Source organism: Harmonia axyridis, chromosome 2 (genome assembly GCF_914767665.1).
Source record: "Harmonia axyridis chromosome 2, icHarAxyr1.1, whole genome shotgun sequence".
NCBI classification, from domain to species: Eukaryota; Metazoa; Arthropoda; class Insecta; order Coleoptera; family Coccinellidae; genus Harmonia; species Harmonia axyridis.
The window spans coordinates 49344594-49371543 of record NC_059502.1 but is presented as its reverse complement, the minus strand read 5'-3'; the positions used below and the strand labels follow the sequence as shown (position 1 = coordinate 49371543).

Genomic DNA, 26950 nt, shown 5'->3' with positions numbered 1-26950 from the left:
CTTATCAGAATCTTCACTGCCAGGTGTAGGCAAAGAGATTATTGCTTTCAGAAAATTTCGTTTCGGTATTCTGTATTGCAGAATTAGTAGAGGTGCGTTTTATCAGTTCTTAATAAAAATTACAAAATGGTTTACACGTTGGAGGAGAGAAAGAGAAATGTGGAAAATTCATTTCCAGAACAATGGTTGTGCTAGTGCTACTGCGAGGATTTTTTATGGTCGACATCCTGATAAAAATGTTCATCATTCAGTTGGTACATAAATTTGAAGTAACAGGATCCATTGCGAACATGACACTCTCTACATGCATATCGAATAAATATGTAGGTATTAATTTGAAAACTGAAAAACGGGTGATGTATTTATCACAAAATACTACAAACTTTATTATTTTTGGTACAATTAAAATATGAATTCCTATTTTAGTTTATGCTAGGAGACATCTATATCAAAGACTAAAAACACCACGGCCTCAGATTACGAGATAATTTTAGTCATTGTATTAGCTTCCAAATTTGATCGAAAAATAATTTCAGCTCACCTGCATGGCAGACACTCTTTCTCGCACAGCCTGTATAAAATCATCATGGCCTGCGATCAGGCTGGTGACGACTGAAAACTGATGCCATTTGTAGCGTTCCAGAATGCTAAGCATGGCGGCCGTTTGATGCTCCAAAGACGGCGCCAGCTGGAGTTGGAGGGAAGTTTGCGAAGCCCGCCTCTCTAGTCCAGAATTGTCAGCGTTCCATGCAATCACGGGAATGCCCAGATATCCAGCCAGCTGCAAGAAATATTGTGCCGATGCCGTGCTGCGGCCATACTGTTCATAGTTCATGAGGTAGAGTATGGCTGACACGTTGTACGATAGAAATTCCTTGCATAGCGACTTGAGTATTGCTGGAAGAAGATTTGAAATTAGATTCGTTGTTTTATACTCCTCGAACATTTTAGGAACGTGGAAAATCTTTCATTTGATTTTATTTTATGAAAATCATCTCGGGTACAAATTTCATATTAAGAATATAGTGTGATCATAGTATAATAATTCGTAGCTCAAATTTATAAAAATCTATCATCAGTCTCATTTACTGCATGTAAACAAGATGCCTTACTTGGCATTTCAAACGACTACTACTGAAGTTGTAAAATTACCAGCAATTATCCCGGTATGGAGCTGGTCTGTTTTACACTGTTCAAACATTCTAAAAACGTTGAAAACCTTTCACTTTAGGAAAATTATCTCGACATATTTAGCTTTCAAGACAAAGATACAGGGTGTTTCATTTTATACCGGACAAACCTATATAGTCATGTAGATGACACTGGGAGAATCATTCATGCCTTGTTTTCGAAGTGTGGGTTGTGGTCTTTATACTATGACTATCAAGTAGTTCAAGGCCAATGACAAACAAGGGAAATAAAAGAACGGGATAAAAACACTTATTCAATTTATTCCCAACCCACTAAAAGAGTTTGAAGAAGATGGTATTTTGTCTTATCGATTTTAAGGGTCGCTGGTCACTCGGGTCGTTACGGCTCGTTCGCAGGTACTATTTCGCCGGTCTCGGGATCAGATGTGAAAATCTTTACTCTTCTCGTTGTCGGTGCAAGTGTTGCACATATGTTGTAGTTGTAGACTGTACTGAACTCGATTGAATTCTTCGCCCAGAAATGCCGATTTTTAGGGGCATTCAGGCCGTTTTCCATTCGACCGTTAGCAAAGCCTTTCTACAGATCCCTTAGGGGTGTGGCTTTGATCATTCCAAGTTTTTACACCGAGTTCTTCTGTTTTCAGCATTTTGGTTTCGAAATTTAACTCAACTCGAATATTTTCGAGGGAATCGATAGATTCCCTACAGAAGCATTTCATTTCTTCCAGAAATATTATAGGATGCACATTGAGCATGCGCCAACTTGAAAATTTCGTTAATTTCATTTATTCAATTAGTTAGATTCCAATGAAGTATGATCAGACTAGGTCAAAAATGATTCCATACAAATTTCAGCTTCTGTCTTATTATAGAGTATGCACCGAGCAATTACAAATGTAAAATTGCAATCAGTATGTGTCTTCCAAAATTCAAATTAGGTTCCTCTTGTATTATTCTCTCAAGAATATCCCAGAGATTCTCTATGGGATTTAAATCCGGTTTCCGAGCTGGCCACATCCCGGTAAAGATACCGACTTCCTCACAACTCGAGCGGCGTGAGACCTGGCATCATCTTGCATCAACAAAACTTCTTGCTCTATATAGGGCGCCAATTGCATTACATGTGGTTTTAAAATTTCCAATGTGTACATTCATTTTTCCATTAATGATCACCATGCGATCAGTCAAAGAAATGAAAAAGTTGTGTGATTAACATGAAATCTTCCACCAATTATTAGGTACCTCCAACCTTCCTCAAACAATATTGTTGTTTGAGCACATTCTTCGCGTGTAATATTTAGTGTTTCCCTTTCACATATACGTTGATAACAGAATTTGCAAAAAATACCACACTGACACCAAGCATTTGCAATGGACAATTACTGCTATTCTCTGTTTTTTCCATAATCTGCCACTAAGTCTAAATGTGTAGACTAGATACACGATGCTATACTTCCGTGCTGGTAATGTTAATTGAATTTAATAAACTCATGTCATGATATAAAATGATGAAAATCGAGTTATAAGAAAATAATGAAATGAATCAGAAAAAAAAATGTTGAAAAACAATAAGGCTAAAGTTCAAGTTTAATTCCAACTTGATAATGTAACTGTTACACTCTACGGCGTATTACAAATTTTATGAAAAATAACGACACCAGGTACTCTTAAAAAAAGGGTTTTTATGCGCATACATTCAGGAAAAATAACCTGTTATACAAAGAAAAAAATCCAAATCGGAAATGTAGTTTTGACCAAAATGTATCTTAAACTTTCGCCTAATTTACAGTGTTACATTTATTTATTGGAGAAGTGTTTATTATACAGGGTGTTTCCTAAACATGCGGCAAAAATTCAGGGGGTTGTTCCTTGGACTATTCTAAGAATATTTTGTCCTTTGATGATTTTTGAAAAACCTCTTTGTTTCGAGGATACAGGGCGAACAACATTTTTCATATTTTTAAAATTAATAATAGTTTAAATAAAAATGCGTACCGCACTGTGTTTACTAAGTAGGTACAATTTATTTTTAAATTTGTTTAACAACATTCCAATTACTAAAAACGGCCAGTTTTTTGACTAAAAATTGCTAATACATCACAAAACGAATTCAAATGAAAACCGTGTTTAATCTGTATTCCTTTACCATCTGCACTTATCAATTTTTAGTCAAAAAACTGGCCGCATGTTTAGGAAACACCCTGTATATTCTTTCGAGATAAAGCACTACAGAAAATTATTTATTTCAAACAATAGAGGATGTGTAGATAAAATCTCAGTATAATTCCTAAAATAGAACATTGTGATTCTTGGATATTCAATTTTTCAATAATACATTGCTTTTCATATAAAAATTCATATTCAAATTTTTCTTCATTATGCCTTTGATAAAAATCATCGTTTCAAATCTTTTACGTTTTTGAAAATTATCTAAAAAAAAATCCTACACTTTTGATATAATCCTTCTTATATGCAATTCAAGAGCCCATATAATTTCTGTGTACCTCATAATATATTTAAATTGATCGTATCAGATCAGTCCCTCATTCCGAAATGTTCATATGATGTTATCCTGAGAGAAACAGGTTCACAGCGGATGTAATCTAATGAAACAATGAATGAAGCATAATCTGATATATTAGGATATAAACGCAGATTCTATGTTCTACATCATAGTCAGCTGTGTATATAGTCTAACCCAGAATATTGTGTATGGTTAGATCTGATAACTCTGAATAATACTGTTGTGTGTATAAAGCGTTTTCCCATTGCTGAAGCTGCCGATGCCGTTAGCTTTACATTATTACAATTTTGATGCAACTCGAACTTTTATTATATGATGAAATGTAAACAATGGTTGATAATATGAAATTTGAGGATAACTAGTAATGGAGTTGATGTGAAATGAATGTATCTTCATTAGATATGCAGGTTCGTTTTAATTTCATATTCTAATCGTTCAAAGAAGCAGCATTCTACTTCATAAAAGTGTGGAAAGTGATATTTTTCCGCAAGAGTCCGCAGTTGAGACAGCTGTCGAGTGCGGAAAAGACACTTTCCACATAAGTTAGAAACAATGTTTTTCCTACTAGCGTAAATGAAACACTTTCACGGAGTTTTCGTCTTAATTATAAAAAATTAAATTTTTGTGCGCTCAGCCGCATAGAGAAACGTTTGAATTCCATGAATTTCAGAGACATGCCAAAATTTTATGATTGATGCGACTCTTTAATATTTGCGTGCGGAAAAATCCCTTGCTATTCTTTTTCCGCATGCATATGCGTGCGGAAAGTGAATAGCAGGGCTTTTTTCCGCACGAATTCCGAAAAGTACTATTTCCAAACGTCAATGCGTGTGGAAAGTAATACTTGCGAAATGCTAGTAGGAAAAAATTTGTTTCAGCGTTGAAATGTTCTCGACTTCTCGAAATACTACGCATTTAGTATGGGCAAACACCAAGGGATGTGTAAGTAACAGAAAAGCTGTTTAAATTTCAAATTTTTCTTGGTGAAACATAGATAGTACCTATAACAAGGAGTGAATAATTGAATTTGGAGAAAAAAATAATGATAATTTTTCTAATTAACAGACTCTGATTTATTCAACTCCATGAGTATGGTAACTAATACAATCAATTTTCCATCATTAGTGGGTACTTGATACGAACAACAATATATTGTAATATTCTATTGACTCGGTTTTCAGTGGATGGAAATTTGAATCGGAATTTAATCACAGTTACTCTATTTCCACTTTTTAATTATGTATAAATTGGGTTATTCAAAATAAAAGGGAAATGGATTAGTGATCATTCAATTTTTCACCTATTACAAATTTTTGAATATTTAGTTTACTCAATTCCGACAACCTACTGAAGCTGAATATAATCACGTCCATTTCATTTCCAGCAGTGAATACGAATAATTGAAGACAATATTATTCATTCGGTTTTATGTAGTATTTTTGAATTTATCGGAATACCCGTACAGAACCAAATTATGGTTTATGTTTTATTCATATTTGGAACTGCGAACTGAATTTGGTTCATTTAAATATGCTTCTCAAATCAATAACAACAAAGTTATTTCAAATATGTACTATAAAATTACTAAATAATTTCCTGACTAATTTTAACATAAAAAAAATTAGAATTGAATAGTTTTGTTTTTGAAATAAAGCAAAAGAAGGTAACTTTCAATCTATGCTTGCAATAGCTCTTTTTTGATTCCTGTGGAAAGTTGACATACCTATAGTCCATTCAGGAATTATTGACATCCCGGGTGGTTGTGAAAAATCGAAATTAAGTTGGTACTGACTCATTCAGTAACATTTTGAATTGCAGATTTCGGGTTGGCATTGGAAATGTCATTGACAGTAGGTTAGATTGTTCAGTTTGTTTGTGTTATTGGTTTTGATCCAAGAAATTTTGAAACTGAAAAGTTTTATCAATTTCAAATACACATTGATTAGTTTATTTGAGTATTTCTCACAGTAGGTACTGTTTGAAAAAAGAAGAAGGCAAATCATTACAGCCTGGATTATTAGTGGAAAAAAACATGTGCAATACGATTTCACCTTCAAAGAATCATTGAATCATTTGATTGTTACCAAAAGAAACCAATATATTAGTCAGGATAAAATTTGACCAAAAAGCATCTGGATTTCAATTAATCAAAGACAACATTACATAAAATTAATTGGTTACAAGTTCAAAACAGTTAATAAGAGTAAAATTCTTATTGATAAAAAGTTGAATACGATATTATTATGCTGAATACAGAGAATATTCGCAACAAAATGTGAAATTCATTTATCTGGAGGAAACTTGGTTATTTGAAAATGGCACTATTTTGAATGCTGGATTCATGGATTTTTACCTGGATATTTCGTTTTGATAGTGGTGATCATTAGGGTTATATAAATCTTTGAAGGGAGAATTATTTTATAATTGGGTTGATAAATTGATACCTTTCCTGTAGATACTTGGAATAATGTGTTCACAGCTCAAATGATAAATTTCAAAAATTCATGGAGCATGACCGAAGTTATATTATATTAAGCTATATGAAAAAGACCTGTGAACAAAGTCTTGGCATTGCATCTATAGTTTATTTATATTCCATTTTGAAATTAAGTATTGTTTTATCTCATAAATTCTAATTGCTCTATAGAATTTTTACTGAGTATTTCGAAAAATATATTCAGATGAGCAAATTTAAGTATTTCTTTACCTCCTAACAAATTAAAGATAATAACAGAATGCAATAAAATTTTAAAATTCACAATCTGAGAATGATTTCATGCAAAAATGCTTTTAGTGAGTGAATCAGAGCTGTTATGGGCAAAATACTTTATGTAATTTAATAGTATGAAAGCATTTCAATGAAAAATATAAAACTTAAATGTACAAATACTATTTATATTATATTTTTTATACAAGACCTGAAATCATTCACGTCATGAACAGTTTCAATAGATAGTGACTTTAGAAAGTAATTTACACATGGGCTGATAAATTAGTTCCAATTTTGAAAGTTACAGTACAACTGTGATGTTGAAATTCTTCATATACTAAATGGATTCTTTGAATTTTATTTCTGTCTTACTATGATATGGCTCTTCCATTAACTAAGCTAACACTATTTAAATTTATCAACGAGTTTTTTTGTTTTCTTCAACAGTTAAAATGATCCATAAGAGTTATATGAATAGAATTTTGCAAGCAGCTTGGTATCCAAAGCCCATCAAGAATTCAATAATTATTGAAGAGCCTTTGGTGAAAAGGATTATGCATATTTTAATGATATTCAATGGGATCTTCCATTGGCGATTCTTTGAGGAATTGATATCTCTTCATTGGATTTCCTTGAAATGTGATAGCAATCCACTATATTTTTACATTATAATAATAATTAATAATAATAATGTATGACGAGTTAGAGCTAGTTGCTCTATGACATTCATTCATGTATAAGATAATAAGAGTTAAAACGCTGTAGTTTTGATAATTCAATAAACAGTATTATAAGTAATTGTTGTATTAGAACTAAAGAAAATCCACTGCAACCTTATAAAAAAGAGTCTTAACCATAATAGGTAGGTTTTTAATTGTTTATCATTTGGCGATCCCTCGAATATCCAGCAATTGGCGAACAAAATCTACACACCAATCTCATTCACGTTTATGAGAGTATCAGCACTGTCGGCTGACGTTCAAGTGCGATAAAAACGCAGATCGTGAAAACTATTGAAACACCTATAGCCCACAAAACAGAAAGTACACGAACCCAGGGTGGAATGATCGAATGAAATTTCTATCGGAATCACAACACAACGCTTTAATGTTTTATCGGTGTTAGAACACCGCCATCAAAGTTTAGCGGAGTAAACATAATCTGCAAGTTGGCCGTGAGAGAACCGCATATTTGCAGCTTTGTGAACCCGCACCTTGTCTGTTATTATCCCGGCTTTGGAACCATTTTAAATGAAATTTCAACAAATATCATTTTCTCTCGTTTTCTCCGATACACATTGAGAGCTTACCTATACAGGGTGTCCCGGAAAAAATGCGACAAACCGATACCATGAATGAAGTTCATCATGGTAGACTCGTATCAGGAAGTTCGTTTGGGATAATCAGGGTGATGTTCATCTTATGAGTGGGATTTCACAGTTCAATAACGATTTAACTAATCGCCCGAATAATTTCAAATTTTGAAATTTTGTCACCCTTTACTATCGCCTTCCTTCAATATTTCTGAAATCGAATAAATCAGATCCGGATTAGGAAAATTTCCGACTTTTTTAATTTTCGAGAATATTGGATCACAATGTACGTGAACGTTTGGATTTTTTTTTCGGTTTCGTGTCTACTAAGAATTAACTCATGAAAATAATTCTGAATCTATGCTTGGCTCCGTCATACATGGTGTTCAATAAACATTCCCTTCTGAGTGAATTTTTTTAGTTCGATAACTCTTCAACTCATCTACCGAATTGTTCCAAATTTTGAATTTCTGTTACCCTTTACTATCGCCTTCTCTCAATTTTTCTGGAATAGAATAATCAGATCCGGAATAGGAAAATTTTAGACTTTTTTTCCGTTAATAGAATCACCCGGTACGGTAATATCGTGTTTCTTTTACGTTTTCGTAACTACAAATGATGAATTCAAAATAAAAATTCTGAATCTCTGCTTGGCACCGTCATACTGGGTGGCCAAGAAACATTCCTTTATGAAAGAAATTTCATATTTCAAGAAATCTTGAATTTATCGGTAGAATTTTTTCGAAAATTGCAGTTTTTTCACCATTTACGAATTAGATTCATTCAGATCATTTATCAATTTGAAAATGTTGAAATGTAGAAAAAATCCGGAGACTTTGGTGGCCACTGAATATTAAATCAGCTGAAGTTCACAGATTATTAGGAAAGAAATACACTTGGTTAATTTGCCGTGTGAAACTGAAACTTTTGATGATTTTTATAGTTTGGATGAAAACAAGAGACTAAAGAGTGGTATGTGCCTGGTTCTTCCAAAACAAGTTCATGTCCAGAAATCGGCCAAGAAAGTGTTTTTTGGGATGCGAAAGGAATGGTTTTTGTGGATTACATAAAAACAGGAAAAACAATACATACCGAAAACTATTGTCATCTTGTAGACCAGCTGAAGAAAAACATCCGTCAAAAAGACCAGAGTTGCAGAAGAAAAAACTCATTTTCTTCGGAACAATGCACAGTGTCTCAATAACATTTTGACATTGGCTGAAATCCATGAATTGAAATTTTAATTGTAAGAGCATTCACCGTTATCACCTGATTTCAACACTAGCAACTTCCATCCGTTTTCAAACCTCAAACAATCTTGCGTGGAAAGAGTTTTTCTTCAAATGATGAGGTCATAACAGCTGTAGAAGTCTATTTTGCAACCTTTTAAGATTCTCACTTCATGGATGGAATTCATGAATAGAAATCTCGTTGGAACAACTGTATTGATGTTCAAAGAGACTTTACCGAATAATGAAGTGTATTTCAAACCAAGGATTTGTATTTCTTTTATCAAACTCCAAAATAATGAAATAAAAAATTCAAAGTGTTCGGAACTATCAGGAATAGCCAAATTTTTCCCTCCAACGATTCCAAAATTTAATCGTATCAGTACATCACCCTTAATATTAATTTGTGATGATAATTCCATTGTATCTGAGAAAATTCAACATATATATAAGATTTATTTTGGGACTATCCTATTAAATTACAGAGATATGGAACCAGACAAATAAAATGGCGGAGGAATATGTGTTAAGCAGGGTGGAAAAACGATTTTACCGACTCCAACGATTTTAATCTAAGTAAATCACTGCTGTGGAACTTCCACTTTTCTGCCTTGTTACGCAGAACGCTCTTATCGCTGTAAAATTTCGGGGTATGCTCGTGACAAAGGATCGCGATGTTTGATGAGGGATGTGTGTGTAGTGAGGGGAGATAAACGCCCGATTTTCGGAGACCTCGCAAGTTTCAACATGCAACAGCGAGTAAATGATAATTCTACAGTGAGATCGATTTTCCTTTCATTCAATAGTTTTGCTACTGAATAACAAAAAACAAATTTAGAACCATACGACTATACCACCAATTGAAAGGCCATCTTCGAATTACTTCGAAATATTATCTATATACAGGGTGGTCTAACGAAAATTTAACTCATATATTTTCTGACTTCAAAATAAAGAAGTGAAAAATCTTTCGGACCCGTCAATTTCTAATTCGAGGGAGAGCAACTTTTCCGCTTTTTTATCTCCGTTGCTTCAACCCCCACCGGAAGTGAGCATAACCCCTCAATTTGGAAAAGGGTTGAAGGGTGTTGCGAAAACTAATTTTGAAGATCTTATGGTACTATTTGACCTTAAAATTTCACTTCAAAATATCCATCTATAATTAAATGGCAGCGAAAATAATGAAAATGGAAATGTGTGGAATTTATCTCAAGAATACTATTCGTATCCGACACATTTCAAAGGTATTTAGTAGTTATGTTGTTAATTTTTTATCCAGAAAAGTATTGATTTTCTGTCCAAAAAAGTAGTCGCACCTCGTTTCTGAATCACCTTAGTCTATCGTGAATTTTTGAGAACGTTACAGGTATGACGAAGCGATTGTAAATTTATAGTAGAATTAAATTGTTGTATTTCGTGGAAATGATGAAATTATTTTTAAGAAATAATTATTATTTGTTTTAAGAAATAACGACTCTGCGCGAACAACAGCGCGGTTTTATTTAACGAACGACATGCTGGAAAAAATGTATCTGCTGCTTACGTTGTGCAACTGGTTTCCAAATTTGACGCTACTGGTTCACTCGGAAACAAAAAGAGGGTGCATGAAAGAGACGAAGCGAGGGACGTCTTAGGTCATGTAGCAATGGATATGGTTCCGACCTTGATAACTAGTAAATTGTCCTATGTATCTGATGTTTCACGCACAACAATCATGAGAATACTGAAACAACATAAATTCAAGAACTGAATGAGGATTATCCTGATGGCCAACTCTAGTTCTGTGAAGTGGTCAATGAAATGATTAACGGTAATCCAAATTGCGTGTTCGATATCTGTTTTTCAGACGAGTGTTAATTATACCTTAACGGTATTGTAAACCGGTTTTCATGTCGGTATTGTTTGGGAGGGTATTCGTGGAAATCGCATTATAGGCCCCTTTTTTATACCCGGTTATAGGCATAATTTGACGAGGGGTTCCGTGAATATGGGCGTACGTTCTTTTCCTGTTGATTTTGAAAATGTATATTCGATCGAGATGAAAATTTGCATTCGAATGTAAAAATAATATTTTCAACCTCCTAAAAATTGATGTATTGAACAAACACAACTATAGAAAATTCAAAAAGAATATCGAAATGAAAATATCCCATATTCCAGTAATCTCAATACCCAAATATTTGGAATTTCGGATGTAAAATCAAAATGATTTTTTTGGGCTATACCTATAAATTTTTCTGTTGTCCCCAAGGTTACACTTACGGCAGGAATGATGTTTGGTCTATCTCTCTTATTCTGTGTACCACAGAGTTTCAAATTTTAAGAACCATTTGGCAAGCTAAGTAATCAGTTTTCAAGTGGAATTCTGCGATAATTGAAAATCCTCTTTTTTGAGTTATCTCATTGGCAACGATATATGATACGTTTGTTATTGAATGAAACTATTCATCGAATATGCACTACAGAGAAGCGGAAAAATTTGAAATATTTTCGCTTTATGTGGAAAACAATAAAAATAAGTAAGCTACAAGGAGAGAATATATGGAATTGCATCCAAATGATCCAATTCCAATTTATAGTGAAAAACGTATGTCATATCGTTGCCAACGAGATAACTCAAAAAAAGGCATTTCAGTTATCCCAGCCTTCCACTTGAAAATTGATTACTTTTGCCAGGTGGTTAAAATTTGAACCTCTGTGGTACTCAGAATAAGAGAGATAGACCAAACATATGTTATATATTCGAAATCAGAGGAAAAAAAAGTAGTCAAATATAGAAAAATATACAGGGTGTTCCATTTGAAAAAATGAAGTTGCTATCAATATGTTGCCCACCCTGTATATATTTCGTTTTGTGAAATCATTTCAAAAAACATTAGTCAATTTCGTGAAACTTTTGAAGAAAACATTTTTTTGTGCCTCTTTCAGTAACAATGTTAAAGAAGGGGTCAAATTATGGTAAAAAACCCGGTACATAAATAACTTTTATAATGTTTTTGTAACGAAAAACAACCAATTCAAATCTATCGCGCATAAGTTTCGTTCCTCCGTCACTGGGGAGGGAGTCATGTGGCGGCTCGTCATAAAGCTCCACATAGCAACTATATACACAGCATTCGGTAGCCTAGAGGTTAAAAGGTAGACTCACGCACCGAGATGCGACAAGGTCCCGGGTTCGAATCCCGGCGGCTCCCGATAATAATAAATTCCCCAAGCGTCTGTGACACGGCACACACAATTATACCAAAGTCACACTGATGAGTCCGGTGTGTGTGCCAGGGACGAAACGCATAAGTAGGCATATGTGAAATCCTACAAAATCATCGCTAAGAGAATCGGTTCTGGTTAAAGAAATCCTCGCGATTTCGAAGCCAATGAAGTATTATTCAACTGAATATTGAAGAAGTTTCTGAAGACAAGAGTGGTTAATGTCGACATTGGCCATAGATACTGACGGGGAGGCAGGAACATAGCTACAGGGGACGCAAGGGGTGCCGAGTGCCAGGGCCTGGACCCTCCTTAGAACCGGCTCGACTTCTCAACATGGGAGAATTAAGATTTATTCAATTGTGGAAGACTTATGAATATGAAAAATATTATAGCGATCATAATTATTTATCAGTACATATTTCTCGCCAAGTAGAAGAATGAACATTTTTCTTTGAATTTGGCGTGCAGTGAAAAATCGGACCTTCCTAGGATTTATGAGTTTATTATCGCTCTTAAGATAATTACTTTTTGCACTACGAGCACGTCTACGTCCAAGTTTCATTATATTCCTTTATCTATATCTGCTTTGTTTTGTCATCTGCGTTTTTTGCATTCGACATCGTGATACAAATACCTGACTTGCCCTTTCTTTTCGTTTTTTTTTAGCATTTCCGTCACGAAATTTCAATAATGCAGTTCCAATTATTGTCGAAGAAATATAGATCCTATGGCGTCATTTCTAGTGATCAATATTCACAATGTGAGTACATAATATGGAGTCCATTCATTTTACAATTATGCCAAAAATAATTATACGTAATAAAAATATTGATATATTCTACTTCTAAAATAGTGCTAAAATTTAATAATCAAGTCTTTAGGTGAATTTTGCCTTGATGTTTTGGATTGAAAATTAACTAATGAATAAGTACAAAGTCGATTGTAATTGAACATATTTAAGATTTGGTGTATTGTGAAATAAATACTCCATATAATATCCGTAGTAGCTAAAATATCCTTTTCCTACAACTGCTATGAAAAGTAGCGTATTCTGCATAGTTTACTCAATTGCAAAACTATATATTGCGCATACTGTGGGAAATATTATTCCCCACGGCACTTTGCCCACACCTCCCTTGGTAGACCAATGAAATTGGGTTTTTGAGTCGTTTCTATGGAAACGCAATAAATTAGCACATACTGTCAACGAAGGACATTTTGATTTGAATCATGTCCATTACTTGAATTATTGAAATTTGTGCAGTTATAGGAAAAGTATAGTGTGCAACATGTGGAGAAAGTCCTTTTCTCGCTCGTGTGTTTGCGGCACTCGCCTTTCAGGCTCGTGCCACAAACTTCCACACTCGCGAGAAAAGTTGGACTTTCCCCACTTGTTGCACAATACAGGGTGTCCCATAAGTGGCACGTCACAGTGACACCGGAGGTAGGTCAGCTAAAGAGGGACCTAACCAGCCTAACATGACCCCAGTAAAAGTTGCATGGTTTTCGAGTTATTACCAAATTACGTTTTTTAGTGAATTTTCACCTTTTTTAACATTGTCAGGGTCAGAATTCTGCTGGAAAGCTCTCGAAGCTTATTTTTTTTGTTGTAATGAAATCTTAAATAGTTATTTAAGATGACATGAGTATGATTCTGTCAAAAAGTAATGTGGATTTCCGTAAATTAATGGATAAATCTTGATTTCAATTGCTAGCAAAACGAGAACTTCGACTTTGGACACCTGCTGTGAAAAAAAAATCCTTGAAACAAAACGAGCAAGTAACATAAAAAATTGGGCATTTTAGACAGATTTAGAAATGGTACAATACACGAATCTTATGCCCATAAAACTAGGTATTTTCATCATTTTACCGATGCCCTACTTAACTAAGTTGAAACTAGGAACCCCGCTATCAGGTAATTTTGCCGCTTGCTATGACATTACATTTGATACCGGGCTTTGTTATTATTTGTTAAAGTCACAATAGGGAAAAAGATGGATTAGGGGAAGCGAAAAAGGAATATTATTGAAAAAAAAGGTAAATTAATTTAAAACAGACTTAACTTTCGATTATTTATTTAATTCTTAAATCTAACTTGCAGCAAATGTTCAAACTGTTTCCTTCGGACTCTAATGCATAAATGACACCGTTTTATAAAATCACCATTCAATTTTCTTAAACTAATTTCCGATATGGTCCGGGCTGCGTCGAATACGCGTTCACGCAATTCTTCCTCGGACCATATCGGAAATTAGTTTAAGAAAATTGAATCGTAATTTTATAAAACGGTGTCATTTATGCATTAGAGTCCGAGGGAAACAGTTTGAACATTTACTGTAAGTTAGATTTAAGAATTAAATAAATAATCGAAAGTTAAGTCTGTTTTTAATTAATTTACCTTTTTTTTCAATAATATTCCTTTTTCGCTTCCCCTAATCCATCTTTTTCCCTATTGTGACTTCAACAAATAATAACAAAGCCCGGTATCGAATGTAATGTCATAGCAAGCGGCAAAATTACCTGATAGCGGAGTTCCTAGTTTCAACTTAGTTAAGTAGGGCATCGGTAAAATGATGAAAATACCTAGTTTTATGGGCATAAGATTCGTGTATTGTACCATTTCTAAATCTGTCTAAAATGCCCAATTTTTTGATGTTACTTGCTCGTTTTGTTTCAAGGATTTTTTTTTCACAGCAGGTGTCCAAAGTCGAAGTTCTCGTTTTGCTAGCAATTGAAATCAAGATATATCCATTAATTTACGGAAATCCACATAACTTTTTGACAGAATCATACTCATGTCATCTTAAATAACTATTTAAGATTCCATTACAACAACAAAAATAAGCTTCGAGAGCTTTCCAGCAGAATTCTGACCTTGACAATGTTAAAAAAGGTGAAAATTCACTAAAAAAAGTAATTTGGTAGTAACTCGAAAACCATGCAACTTTTACTGGGGTCATGTTAGGCTGGTTAGGTCCCTCTTTAGCTGACCTACCTCCGGTGTCACTGTGACGTGCCACTTATGGGACACCCTGTATACTATTTTTCACTTATAAACACCCTCCCATTTTCATCCAGGATGTTCAGTTTTGTTGAAAGCGTATGCTGATATAGTATTTTGTAACTTTCTTCACCATTCACTACACTAAAAGAGTAAGCGAATTAGTTCAAATACAAGAATTGTCGATTGCTTGGAGTTGAACCTTATCAAAATGAAATTCCATAGAATCAACACTCCAAATAACCACAGGATCTCAAATGTGGAATTTTCATGTATCAATTACTATTAACTAATCAGCTTATAGGGTGGTTTCCAAAAGGGAGTTGAGTGAATAATTTTTGGCAAAAATTAGGGGTCACCTGAAATTGAATTTCGGAAATATTTTTTCGAAGTGGTAGCGGTTCAATTAATTCCTGAATTCGGTCAAATGTTCTATTTCTGAAATTTTATAAGATGAACTAATCTTTCCTTCCCTCCCAGGGTGTTTAATATAGTTGAACATGATTTCATATACAAGCTGATTCACCGCGATGGTCCATTAGACGTTCATGAAAAACTAATTATAATTCTGTTCTGAAAATTTGAATATTGGGGTTTCGGACAATGATCTTTCTTCCCAATATATTTTCAGACTTCTACATCTTCCGGTTATACCGGAAACAGAGTACTATTTTCTCATTTCAAATGATACTTCCAGTATATTGTTGCGTCATATATTAGGTTGTTGAGAGCAAATAAACTTTATTATAATTATCACTATTATCATTAGATAGCTTATCTGATGACAACTTGGGTATAAACTGAACATTTCAGGATTTGATTACATACATTTTTCGAAAGAAAATTTTTCATTTTAAATTCTGCGAAAACGCGACTTTTACCGTTTGGACCAATAATGTACAGGGTGTTTATAAGAAGATCATGAAATTGGACAACTCAAATTCAACTGAACTCAAGATTTTCGAATTAGAACCCATATTTTGTATTATTTTAGTCGATTCTACTTATAGAAAGAGGGCGGTTACTCGAGTAACCTCCATTACTAAAATGAAAACTCTAAGAGCTATCGAGTCAAAACTAAGAACTAAAGAAAAACTGCAATTTCTATTTTAGTTTAGTAGTTTGTGACGTTTAGTAAACATAAAAAAAACTGAAAGTCGATGTTTCGATGAATAAATTCGACATCTCATGAATTGTGATAAATTTTTCGAAGGGATTGTTTAAAATCCACGAGGCAATTAGATTTTCAATTGAGAATAATTAATAACAATTCATGAAATGTCAAATTTAGTTAGCGAAACATCGATTTTCAGATTCTTTTTGTCTTCCCGAAGACAGAGTATACTAAACTAAAAAACTTCAATAGAAAAGAGAGTCCTCGTCGGAACCATTTTTTTTTAATCTTATTAACGAATGAACCGTTGACACCATAGTTTTGGCGTATTGCTGAAAATGTCATCAAATAAGGTATCTAATGATGCAATAATATACTGGGTGTGGCACTTGAAATAAGGTAGTAGTCGTATGTTTCCGGTATAATCGGAAGATTTAGAGGTCTGGAAATATCTTAAGGAGGAAGATCATTGTCTCAAATCTCAATATGCAGATTTTCAGAACAAAATAATGACTAGTTTTCTACAAACGTCTAATAGGCAATATTTTCGATAAATTTTCATTTTATTGATTTCAGTTGTCAGTGAATGGTTGATACCATCATTTGAATCGGAAGCTGACAAATAAGTAATAAATAAAAAATATTATATGTACCTTGCAACGATTTTGCTCACTTCAATTCATGTTACTCTACTGGAATTTTCAAAGACGCGGTAATTTGTCAATTCATCGTATGCGATTGGTCGGGATGCGGATGCTCGTATCTTGAGAAAGAAACAGAGAATTTTCTGGAAGATTTTCAATAATTATCGAGACCTCACGAAAATTACGTACCTTTTTTTAGATTTCTGCATTATTAGTTCAATTTGAGATTTAGAATTTGATTTATCGGCGAGAATTGTGTCGGGATTCTCGGTAAGTGAATATTTGCATTCAACAAGTAATAATCTCACCAGGACGAATTGTTTAAATTGAAATAGTATTCTTTTTTAGAGTCATCCATCTGGTGGAACATATTTCAGGTTTGCAAGAATCCTTTTTGTGTCAAATAATTTCAGCAAAACTCCTTCTCAGGTTTATTTTATTATGAATGTAATCATTTCTTTATAATTAATTGGTTGGAAATCTGAGAAGGAGTTGTAAATTCAGGTTAACATATTCTAATATCGTTGTTCATTTTCCCAAAGCACCCCCCGTGGGAATGGAACAACAAAAACCACTCTTGAAATTGAAAAATATCAAGAAGTATCTATGAAAAATGGAAAAGAACATATGACGAGAAACTATGATGATACAATCATTCATTGTATTTCGATTAGTTCCATATATAAAAACTCATACATGACATATTAGGTTTTTCTCATGTAAAAGCGTTATCACATAACGTATTCTTCCAAGCAATAGAGAAGGTCAATATACATATAGTTGTAGAATCATATGAGATATTACCTTGGATGATTTATTGAAAGAGAATTGAAATGAGAAATAATACACAATAAATTTACTACAAAACATTAATTACAAAATGAACAATACAAATACTACATTAAAAAAGTATAAAACAACATAATTGAAAAAGAATTAATCACAGTAATGAATATTTAAATGATAACAGATCATCATTCTTGTTCTATTGAAATTGACGGTTTTACCCAACTTATATTGATCATATTTTAGAAAGACAAAAATTCATTAATTCTTCCCATTTAGTATCGAAAGATTCATAGCTGTTGTATTTGATTTCTCGCTCTGGCATTTTAAAGCAGAAGGAATGGGGTTTACGGAGATTCAAAATTTTTTTTTTCGGTCGAACTGATTGAATTTTTTATGATTCATACCTTTTCTCATTCTTATTGACGTCAATTCAAGAATATGCTTGATCATAGTTGCCCTTTTCAAGTGCATTGTCAAATGTGCCATATTCTTTTCCTCGCCTTTTCTTTTCTTCTCTTCATTCCCAAGCTTTCTGTTAACATTCGGAACACTCAACTTATTTTCTTTATACTCACTTCCATTCACATTGTCCGTGGAAACGTTATCCATTAAACTTTCCGGTGGTATTTTATTTCTATCCATTTTCTTTATTATATATGTCATTTCATTTATTTCTTCTTCTCGGAGAGTTTTCACTCCGTTACAAATAGTCTTAATCTGAATTGATCTCCTTATATATTTCTTGTTTTTGCCATAATTTTTCAATTTCGTCAATCCGGTCTCTTCAAGTCAATTTAAGATCGTTGTATTTTCCATAATGTTATTTTTGATCATTTTTCAATTTCATCAACTTAGAATATACTTATGTTCTTAGCAGATGTTCACAATTCAATAAATTTGAAGTCATTTGTGTGTTGCCATTATCTTATCTTCAAAATATATAAAAGTAAATGTTTATCGGTACTAACCACTTATCACCTCGCTTTCACTTTGGGGAGGGGACATATACAGTATGGCGCACTAGAACTACGTCTAACCTTCACGAATACTCAACGCTCAAGGAATAAATAACAATATATTTTTATCAATTTAATCATGAAAAATTGCACTTTGTATCTATGAAAAATGGAAAAGAACATATGACGAGAAACTATGATGATACAATCATTCATTGTATTTCGATTAGTTCCATATATAAAAACTCATACATGACAGATTAGGTTTTTTTCATGTAAAAGCGTTATCACATAACGTATTCTTCCAAGCAATAGAGAAGGTCAATATACATATAGTTGTAGAATCATATGAGATATTACCTTGGATGATTTATTGAAAGAGAATTGAAATGAGGAATAATACACAATAAATTTACTACAAAACATTAATTACGAAATGAACAATACAAATACTACACTAAAAAAGTATAAAACAACAGATATAGAAGTTGTAATGGTACGTACGTTGAACCACTTTAGTTCCTGAAACTGAGAGAATACCTGCGTAATACCTGGCGTTATTACATCAACTCCGCTGAAAAGGAATTGGAGCACTATAGCTTCCTGCTGAGATCTGGTATTTAGAAGGATGAAAATGATCTAGAGAAGTGGTTCCATCCTAATATCACAATAATCCATTAAAAACTTGAATTTCAAAGCTACAATTCCAATTATTTCATGCTACGGATAATCCTGATTCGTTTCGTTTCCCAGAAAAGGCATCAATCTTCGTGGACATTCATAGGATCGGTTTGTGGTTGGATTGAAGAGATACTAAATTCCAAATTGCTTATTATCTCCAATGATTCGGACGAAGGGTACGATCGGAGGACACGATCATCCATCCGTCTGAAATTAGGTTTGGTCACGTTCGGCAAACACAACTTACCCACTCGGCCAGTCAGAGTTTTACTTCGCTGCTGAATTTGATAAATCGCGAGAAGCGACATTTCACGACAGTTCTACACTTCATTTGATTTAGACCGTGTGGGGTTGCGGATTAGGGTTGATTGAAATTATAATTGGTCGTTGAAAATGATTCGTTGGATAAATAATGTAGGTACCCCCAGAATAAATATTACGATATGCCACATTCTGCAGTCTAGAATATTTCATTTTATGATACGAGTAGGTAATTAGAAAAATCTGCATATGTCGAAAACTGTTCTGGTCGCGTAGTTGGTACAACTTTTCCTTCGATAAGACTGCACGTATTCTTAATGTTTTTGTTTTCTCATCCCCTAAGAACGGTTAATTTTCAAGGAAAATTCATTTCAAAGCCACCATTGCAACTAGCTTTTTCATTAATTTTATCCGTTTCCTCAATAAAAACTTACCTTGAAACCAAAATGAGATTTGCGCTGTTTCTTTTTGTAGTAATTGTGAAAGCATCATCACAAGAGAGTAAAGCAATGACGTGAGGTCAGTAGCTTTTGAGCGCACCCATTCAGAATTTGGATTGGACACCATAGAAATGTTTATGAGATGAGATTAATGAAAAACATTTCATATAAATGTAAGATTGTCTTATTTTCCTATATAACGAAGCAGTGAAATGTTTAAGGGGTGTACGAACTCGTGTTTGGAATCTCTTCTTCTTCAAGTCGACATTTCAGACCTTCTGAAAAATTCCAATATTTAACAATTATAAGATTATATGTGTAGTATTATGAGACTGTTCGTGGTTTGGATCAAGAATGTACAGGGTGTTCATGAGAAAATCATGAACTTAGACAACTCAAATTCATCGAAACTCAAGATTTTCAAATTAGAACCTATAGTTTTCATTATTTCAGTCGATTCTACGTACAAAAATAATGGCGGTAACTTAAGCAAACTCTTTACCTAAAATGAATACTTTAAGAGTTATCGAGGAAAGACCGCAATTCCTCTATGTGTGGAGTAATCTGTGACTTCCGGAAAACATAGAAAGAAACTAAAATTCGATGTTTGGATAACTAAATTTTACATTTCATGAAATATAATTAATTTTTCGTTGAGATTCTTGAGAATTTCAAAAACCAATACAATTTCCAATTCCGAATAATTGATTACAATTCTTGAAATGTCAAATTTAGTTATGGAAACATCGAATTTTAGTTCTTTCTGTGTTCTCCGGAAGTCACAGAATACTCCATACAGTTATAAATGCGCGGTTTTTCTTCATTTAGAGTTCTTCCTAGATAACTATAGATAGATAGATAATTTATTGATGCTCCTTTACAAAAATTCATTGTATTGCACACGTCACAGGATTCGATAAAAAGTACAACTTCGAAATGATATTTCTCATCATTGTCAGAATATAAAAATAATAGAGATAACTTAATATAGTTATACAATTCTTAAATGATACAAAGTATCATTGTCAAAATATAAAGGCATTACTCAATAAAGTAATAACTTCGAAATTGTATAGAGCATTTCTCATCATGTCAGAATATAAAAATAGTTGGAATAACTCAATAAAGTTATACAATTCTTAAGTGATACAGAGTATCATTGTCAAAATATAAAATATAAATGCATTACTCAATAAAGTAATACGACTATGAATGATATAGAATACCATTCCTCAATACAAACATTACAACACAAGGAATAAATTAATTCAAAAGAGATTAAAATTGGAATAACTCAATAAAGTTATACAATTCTTAAATGATACATAGTATCATTGTCAAAATATAAAAGCATTACTCAATAAAGTAATACGACTATGAATGATATAAAATACCATTCCTCATTACAAACATTACAACACAAAGAATAAATTAATTTAAAAGAGATTAAAATTCAAACTACTAACTAACTCTCAAAGTATTCAGTTTAGAGTTTAGGTATAGAGTTTGCTTGAATAAACCCCACTATTTTTGTACGTAGAATCGACTAAAATAATGAAAATAAAGGTTCTAATTTGAAAATCTTGAGTTTTGATTAATTCGAGTTGTTCAAGTTCATGATCTTCTTAAGAATACCCTATATATTTTCATATTTTTGGTCCAAACCGCAAACAGTTTTATAAAACTACGTATGTGCAGAATCGAAAAAAAAGAAAATTTTCAAATAAAGCTTATTCTGTCGAAATATTAAAAAAAAAAATGTGAGTCCTCATCGTCACCTTTTTTGTCATAAGAATCCCAATAACTCAGGAACCGTTGAATTTTCACCCAAGGTATGACATATTGCCGAAATTGTCATCAAAAAAGCTATCTAATGATGTAATAATATACAGGGCGTGCCATTTGAAATAACAAAGTACCTACTACTTTTTGACATAAGCAGCAATACCGCGGCACTGAAAATATCTCAGATCGGTAGATCAGTTGTATATACACCTTCACTACCTGTTACCTGCCAAAATAGACATAGCCTAAACTCTATAGTCGCTGGTCGTCTTTACTTTTAGGGCAACTTTCAGCTTTTATAAAACGAGGAAGGTCTTGCCATCGTGGGCTCTTGGGCTATAATAGAAGTGGTACTATTACGATAAACGTCTGCAACACTTATTCATTTTCCTCGGAATTTCATGGCAACAGGATAATTGGTTGTTGTACAAATAAGAAAAACACGCAGACATACATTCTCCACCATGCATTAAAATTATTCATTTCCTTTTTCACTTGCTTCTTATAAATAGGTACTATAGAATCCATCATTCGTTTTGCTGCACAAAAGACATACCTATTTTTGAGCACTTATCTAACTTGAAAGAGAAGAAAAGTTACGTTACTATTAATATAATAGAATAATCCTCTCATTAACTTCATTTCTATTTCTATCAGTATTAGTAGGATATTGGCTGTATTGGACAATTATGGGAGAGGTGAATTAAACCCACTTGAACTTTATCGACGTTCCGAAAATTTATTATTTTAAATTTAGTTGAAACTTTATAAAAGCAGGGCTTTAGTATAAATCCGTTTGAATGCATTTCCTGGAAATCAAATTTTTGTTCAACTTCTCCCCCGAATCCTCTTAAGAAGTTATATTTCGTCGTGTCTTGTCGTAATTCCTGACATTGAACATACCATCTAATAAATTACTAAACTGTTCTGGCTGTGATCAATACGAACGAGAGAAAATTATAATTATCATAATCGATTCAGATGGTCCTGGTGGAATTTAGATAGCTCTAATCAAGCACCTTCCCCATAAATTTCCTGTCTCCTTCTTACATTCAACCCGGAATAAATTAGTGCAGATTTGGTGGAAATTAAGTTCCCGAAACCAATTAGTCTCTTTGAACAGCGCATCTATCTGCATATATCTCGGTAAATGGGCACCTATCTAACGGAATTTATGAGTTCCTCTTGATATGACTGAAAAGTATCCATTTTTGCGCTTTTACAGAGAAACAGCAAGCTGTCATTTTGGCCAAGAGTGAACGATTGGGTTCGACGCACTGATTGAAAATTCAAGTTGAAAATCAATTCTGCCTATCCGTTGGCCGCCAGCTGCCGTTTCCACGATAACTCTGGATCGAAACACGCCATACTTGAGTTGAGAGGTGTCACGTCATTGAGAGCCTATTTCACCACCGTCCGTTAATGTCTCTGAAAATTGTATTTCACAAATGTCAGATAGGTAAAAATGGCTAGAACACTTCCGTATAATTTGATACCTAGATCATGTGGCAAATATATATCTTTATCCGGCAAATAATAATAATGGTTCTTTATTTCGAATCCTATCCATAAAACTACAAGTTATATGGACACGAAGTAAAACAGTGTCAAAACAAAAGTAATATACCTATATCTACAATCACAATTAACTTAGAAATTCCCCCAAGGCTCCAATTCTAAAAGAAATTTATATAATATTCTCTTGGAAAATTTTTCTTCTCTTATTATATATATTAAATATTTTTTGGTAGAGAGTTGTATATTTTAAGGCACCTTGTCTCTGGGATGTTGCTAAATCATGGATCCATTGATCCAGAGCTGTTAAAATCTCTGTTAAAATATATCGATATACTTCCAAGCTATTTCCTTCTTTTTCCAGATATCCGCTTCGCTCATTTAGTTTTCCACGACATGCTTCTACTTTTCTTTTTTTTTGTAGTGGTCCATAATATATTACCACCAGATTACAGCTCACTACCTCAAACATGAACTTCGAATTGTATTCATTAAATGGCAAGTCTAACTTCACGAAACATAATATACAGGGTGAGTCTTTGACTTGTAGATATAATTCAACCGAAGATTCTTGAGGTCAACAGAAATACTTTTTACCTGTACCATTTTTTCAGATTCGGTTCAGTTGAAAAGATACAGGCTGTTGAAAATCCATAAAAAATATTGATTTTTGATTATATCTCGCGAGTGGAACGGAATCGAAGGAAATTTTTTATTGATGTGAATAATCTTTTCCGAACATAAAATTCCGTGAATGATCGGTCAACTCAAGAATGCCCGCTGTACTAAGTGAAAAAAAATTGTATCGCAAAAAATAGTGAAGGAAAAAAGTGTTTCTTTTTACCTCAGGAATCTTCGGTTGAAATATATGTACAAGTCAAAGACTCACCTTGTACATTGTAAACGCAAATCATTAAAGAGTCATAAATAAACAAATTACCTAAAAGGTTTTCATTATCATTACAAAATAAGGAGAAAGGATGTTTAGACCTATGAACTCTCATGAATTATACAGGTTGGCACAATTTCATTGAAAATCTGTTTTCTTAGGTAGGAACTACTTTTCTATCGATCTAAAATATTTTCAGCGCTACGGTATTACCTCTTATATCGAAAACTACTAAAAACTCCGATATTTCATGCCAGAAAGCACTGATGTATTAATTCCTTGTCCCCGCCTCCAGCGGTTTTCGAGTAATTGATTAATTCACTTCTTTTTTGTGCAAAACAGCTTCAATCATTTATCACTTCGGTAATCGGAATCCTAGAAAGCTGAAATTTTGGGTATGGATTACGTATTGGTAATCGGGATAGTTTCCGTTTACCATTTGTTTGTAATAAAAAACGTCCCTTATCACACAAGGTTGTGCAAAATCACAGGCTTCAATGATACATGATAAAAAGTGCGTTTATTCAAATTGAATGACCATGTGTGTTAAATTCTCCAATGAAGTACCTGATAGGATTAAACAGTTGAACGATTTTAAGAATTTTAAAAAATATGTCAGAGATCATTGGGTTTGGAACCGTATTCGTAGTTATTACGTCGTACTGTTATTTGGGTTAATACGAGTAGGTATTCAGTATTTTTGGAAACTTCACAACGTGACATTTCTTCTTTTATGTATAGTACATTGTACAGGGTGGGCAAATAAGCGGGGTAAGCGGCTATATCTCAGGATCCACTCATCGTAGAGACCTGCGGTAAAAAATTTTACCACTTAAGTGAACAAGGGAATACACTGGAAATTATTTTGAAGTTCATACCTCTACCGCTAGGGGGCATAATAGCTACCGTCGAGTAGAAAAATGAATTTTACTCGAAAATGTTTCATATGAAAATGAAGAAAAAATATCATCACAGTAATCCTTGGAAAATTCTCTATCTTTTTGAATTGTCACTCTCGATTTTACGACATCAAATAAGGATAGGTGAAAGGGAGAAATCTGACTGAATGAAACGCCTGTAACTTCAGTTTGGCTCAACATTTTTGAGCAAACTAGATCTCGTCTGAAAGATAATATCTTGTTAATTGAGGACAAAATATACTCATGATATATTTGTTTTTGCTGCTTTCGACAGGGGTCGCTAAGTCAGAAGTTCATTGTTTTGTTCATTTCACTCCGAAATTTCAAATGTAATGATAGGATTTTCTTAACAGAAACAGAAATTCCATCAAATTTGCATGAAAAAACCTAAAGGTCGCAAAGCGATAATTTCAGGCGTTCTGAAGTTATGGCCAAGAGAAGATATTCTTCAACTGATGCACGGCGAAAAACCAAATTGTGTCTTCAAGTTCTTACAGAAACAGAAATCTCATCAAATTTGTTTGAAAAAACCAACAGGTCGCAAAGGGATGGCTTCAGGCGTTCTGCAGTTATGGGCGAAAAAAGAGATTCTTCATGTGATGCAATGAAAAACTAAATTGTGTTTTCTTTCGGCCATAACTCCAGAACGCCTGAAGCTATCGCTTTGCGACCTTTTGGTTTTTTCAAACAAATTTGATGGAATTTCTGTTTCTGTAAGAACTTAAAGACACAATTTGGTTTTTCGCCGTGCATCAGTTGAAGAATATCTTCTTTCGGCCATAACTTCAGAACGCCTGAAATTATCGTCTTACGACCTTTAGGTTTTTTCATGCAAATTTGATGGAATTTCTGTTTCGGTTAAGAAAATCCTATCATTACATTTGAAATTTCGGAGTAAAATGAACAAAACAATGAACTTCTGACTTAGCGCCTCCTATCGAAAGCAGCAAAAACAAATTTATCATGAGTATATTTTGTCCTCAATCAACAAGATATTATCTTTCAGACGAGATCTAGTTTGCTCAAAAATGTTGAGCCAAACTGAAGTTACAGGCGTTTCGATCAGTCAGATTTCTCCTTTTCACTTACCCTTATTTGATGTCGTAAAATTGAAAGTGACAATTTAAAAAGATAGAGAATTTTCCAAGGATTACTGTGATGATATTTTCTCTTCAACTTCATATGAAACATTTGCGAGTAAAATTCATTTTTCTACTCGACGGTAGCTATTACGCCTCCTAGCGGTAGAGGTATGAACTTCAAAATAATTTCCAGTGTGTTCCCTTGTTCACTTTAGTGGTAAAATTTTTTACCGCAAGTCTCTACGATGAGTGGATCCTGAGATATAGCCGCTTACCTCGCTTATTTGCCCACCCTGTACAGGCATACTATGGAATAAAGAGTAATATTATTATTATATCTGGAATTGGTTATTATATATACATATATTCGATGGAACTTCATTTGGTTTTTGAGTTTGATTTGAAATATAGCTAAGATATGATCATACTCGTATTATATAGCTTAGCCTGCGATCATACAATAATCTTCTCTTTCATCTTTCATTAAACTCAGTATTATCTTAATATCTTGCTGAAAGCAGGTGATGCCGAGGGTGATGTCCCTTTTATAAATAGCTATCCGGTGTTAGTGGTGTTACTGAAGCTTCTGAAACTTTGCAATGGAATTTTTCACCTCCGATTCATACTTGATATACCTACTCGTAACGAAAAGGATCTGCTAATATCAATTGATGCTTCATAATTTATTTCGAATATTAGAAACCAGCTTATGTGAAGAATTGCATTGCTTGATA

The 26950-nt window shown here is 33.4% G+C and overlaps 1 protein-coding gene across 3 annotated transcripts in view; it reads right to left on the bottom strand.

Annotated features, from left to right (window-relative positions):
- The window catches only part of LOC123672044 (glutamate receptor ionotropic, NMDA 2B), a 353672-nt gene that overhangs the window by 191007 nt on the left and 135715 nt on the right, over window positions 1-26950 (bottom strand). For all 3 annotated transcript variants that reach the window (XM_045606000.1, XM_045606001.1, XM_045606002.1), the window contains exon 2: window positions 542-897. In XM_045606000.1, the coding sequence (XP_045461956.1) occupies window positions 542-897 (356 nt within the window). The remainder of the gene's footprint in view (window positions 1-541; window positions 898-26950) is intronic.